The sequence below is a fragment of the Acanthamoeba castellanii genome, assembly GCF_000313135.1.
Source record: "Acanthamoeba castellanii str. Neff unplaced genomic scaffold scf7180000084760, whole genome shotgun sequence".
In the NCBI taxonomy this organism is placed as follows: Eukaryota; Discosea; order Longamoebia; family Acanthamoebidae; genus Acanthamoeba; species Acanthamoeba castellanii.
This window is the reverse complement of record NW_004457406.1, coordinates 158343-159542: the sequence shown is the minus strand read 5'-3', so window position 1 is coordinate 159542 and position 1200 is coordinate 158343. Positions and strand designations below refer to the sequence as shown.

The 1200-nt window shown below is 57.2% G+C and overlaps 2 protein-coding genes across 2 annotated transcripts in view; one reads left to right on the top strand and one right to left on the bottom strand.

Annotated features, from left to right (window-relative positions):
- Positions 1-280, top strand: part of ACA1_224170 (RapGAP/RanGAP domain containing protein) — a gene marked incomplete at both ends in the record, with an annotated part of 1611 nt that extends 1331 nt beyond the window's left edge. Inside the window, 2 exons of the mRNA XM_004338014.1 lie at positions 34-96; positions 177-280. Of these exons, the coding sequence (XP_004338062.1) occupies positions 34-96; positions 177-280 (167 nt within the window). The remainder of the gene's footprint in view (positions 1-33; positions 97-176) is intronic.
- An 81-nt stretch (positions 281-361) lies between these two features.
- ACA1_224160 (uncharacterized protein) lies at positions 362-1137 on the bottom strand (the record flags this gene model as incomplete). Its single annotated transcript, XM_004338013.1, has 3 exons — positions 362-640; positions 739-891; positions 1009-1137. Coding segments are annotated over 3 exons (561 nt in total), but the record flags the coding sequence as incomplete, so codon positions are not given.
- Positions 1138-1200: the final 63 nt, after the last annotated feature.

Sequence of the window (1200 nt, the reverse complement as noted above, 5' to 3'; positions counted from 1 at the left end):
TGTCCAAGGACGGCGTACCCGATTTTGGTCCAGCGATGGAGAACGAAGCCCTCTTCAAGAAGGGCGACGAGTTCAAGCAGTTCTTCTACACCAAACGTACGCCATTCATCATTTATTTATCTCTCTCAAGCAAGAACAATACCAGTCTGACTTTACAACATCGTCTCCGTGTGCAGTGTTGAATGCCGAGAGGGCCAGCTACTGCGCGCCCATCTTGGGAAACAAGCTCACGCGCACCCGCACAGCCCTCCTCAAGGATCTCGCCGAGTCTTACATGTGAGAACGAACAACAAAAGAGAAGCGTTCCTTTTTCAACGACCTCTTCGTCGTGTAAAGCAAAACTCCAACTTTCTGAGATCGATCAGGCGGCGACAAAGGCGGCGCTGCTGACGAGCTTCATCTGGACGATGTTCTTGGCGGCCGAGTCGTCGCGGGCCATCTTGCGCTCCTCGACGGTGACGCGGCTCTGCTGCATGGCCAGCATCTCCTCCTGCTGCTGGGCCTCGCGCATGAAGCCGTCCAGCCGCTCCGACTGCCGGATGAAGTTGATGTACTCCCGCTGCTGCTTGCTCGTCAGCATGCCCCGCTGCAGCAGCCGCATGCTCGAGATCAGGTTCACCCGCGCCTCCAAATAGTCACCCTGCCCGCCACAATCATCGCACCCGCGTGAGTTCGTGTCGTGTCGCGTGTCGTGTGTCGTGTGTCGCGTGTCGTGTCTTGCGGATGCGCGTGTGGTACCTTCTGAGCGAGGGCAGCACTGCGGTGGACGGCGGCGAGGCCGACGATGGCCGAGTTGATGGCGGTCTCGGCCCCCTCGCGGCTGTGGGTCACGGGCCGCGAGGTGCAAACGACCCGCAGGCACTTGACGCCCTCGCCGTTCGTGTACGTAATCTGTCAGGTGCAAAGCGTCAGCATTTCTATCTTAATATAAACAGATATTATAAAAACACATACTATAAATAAATAAATAAATGATGGAAAAAAACAGAACTGGGATTGAGTGCTGACCTGGGCCTGGAAGGGGAGCTGCTGGCCATCGGGGAGGTCGAAGAATTCGGCGGCGCGGAAGGAGAAGGTGATGTCGCTGTCCTCGGTCACGTTGCCCACGTCCCGCACCACCACGTGGCCCTCGTCACCATCTCCGATCGCCGCCGGCGACGACGACGATGACGTAGACGTCGAAGAAGAAGACGATGAAGA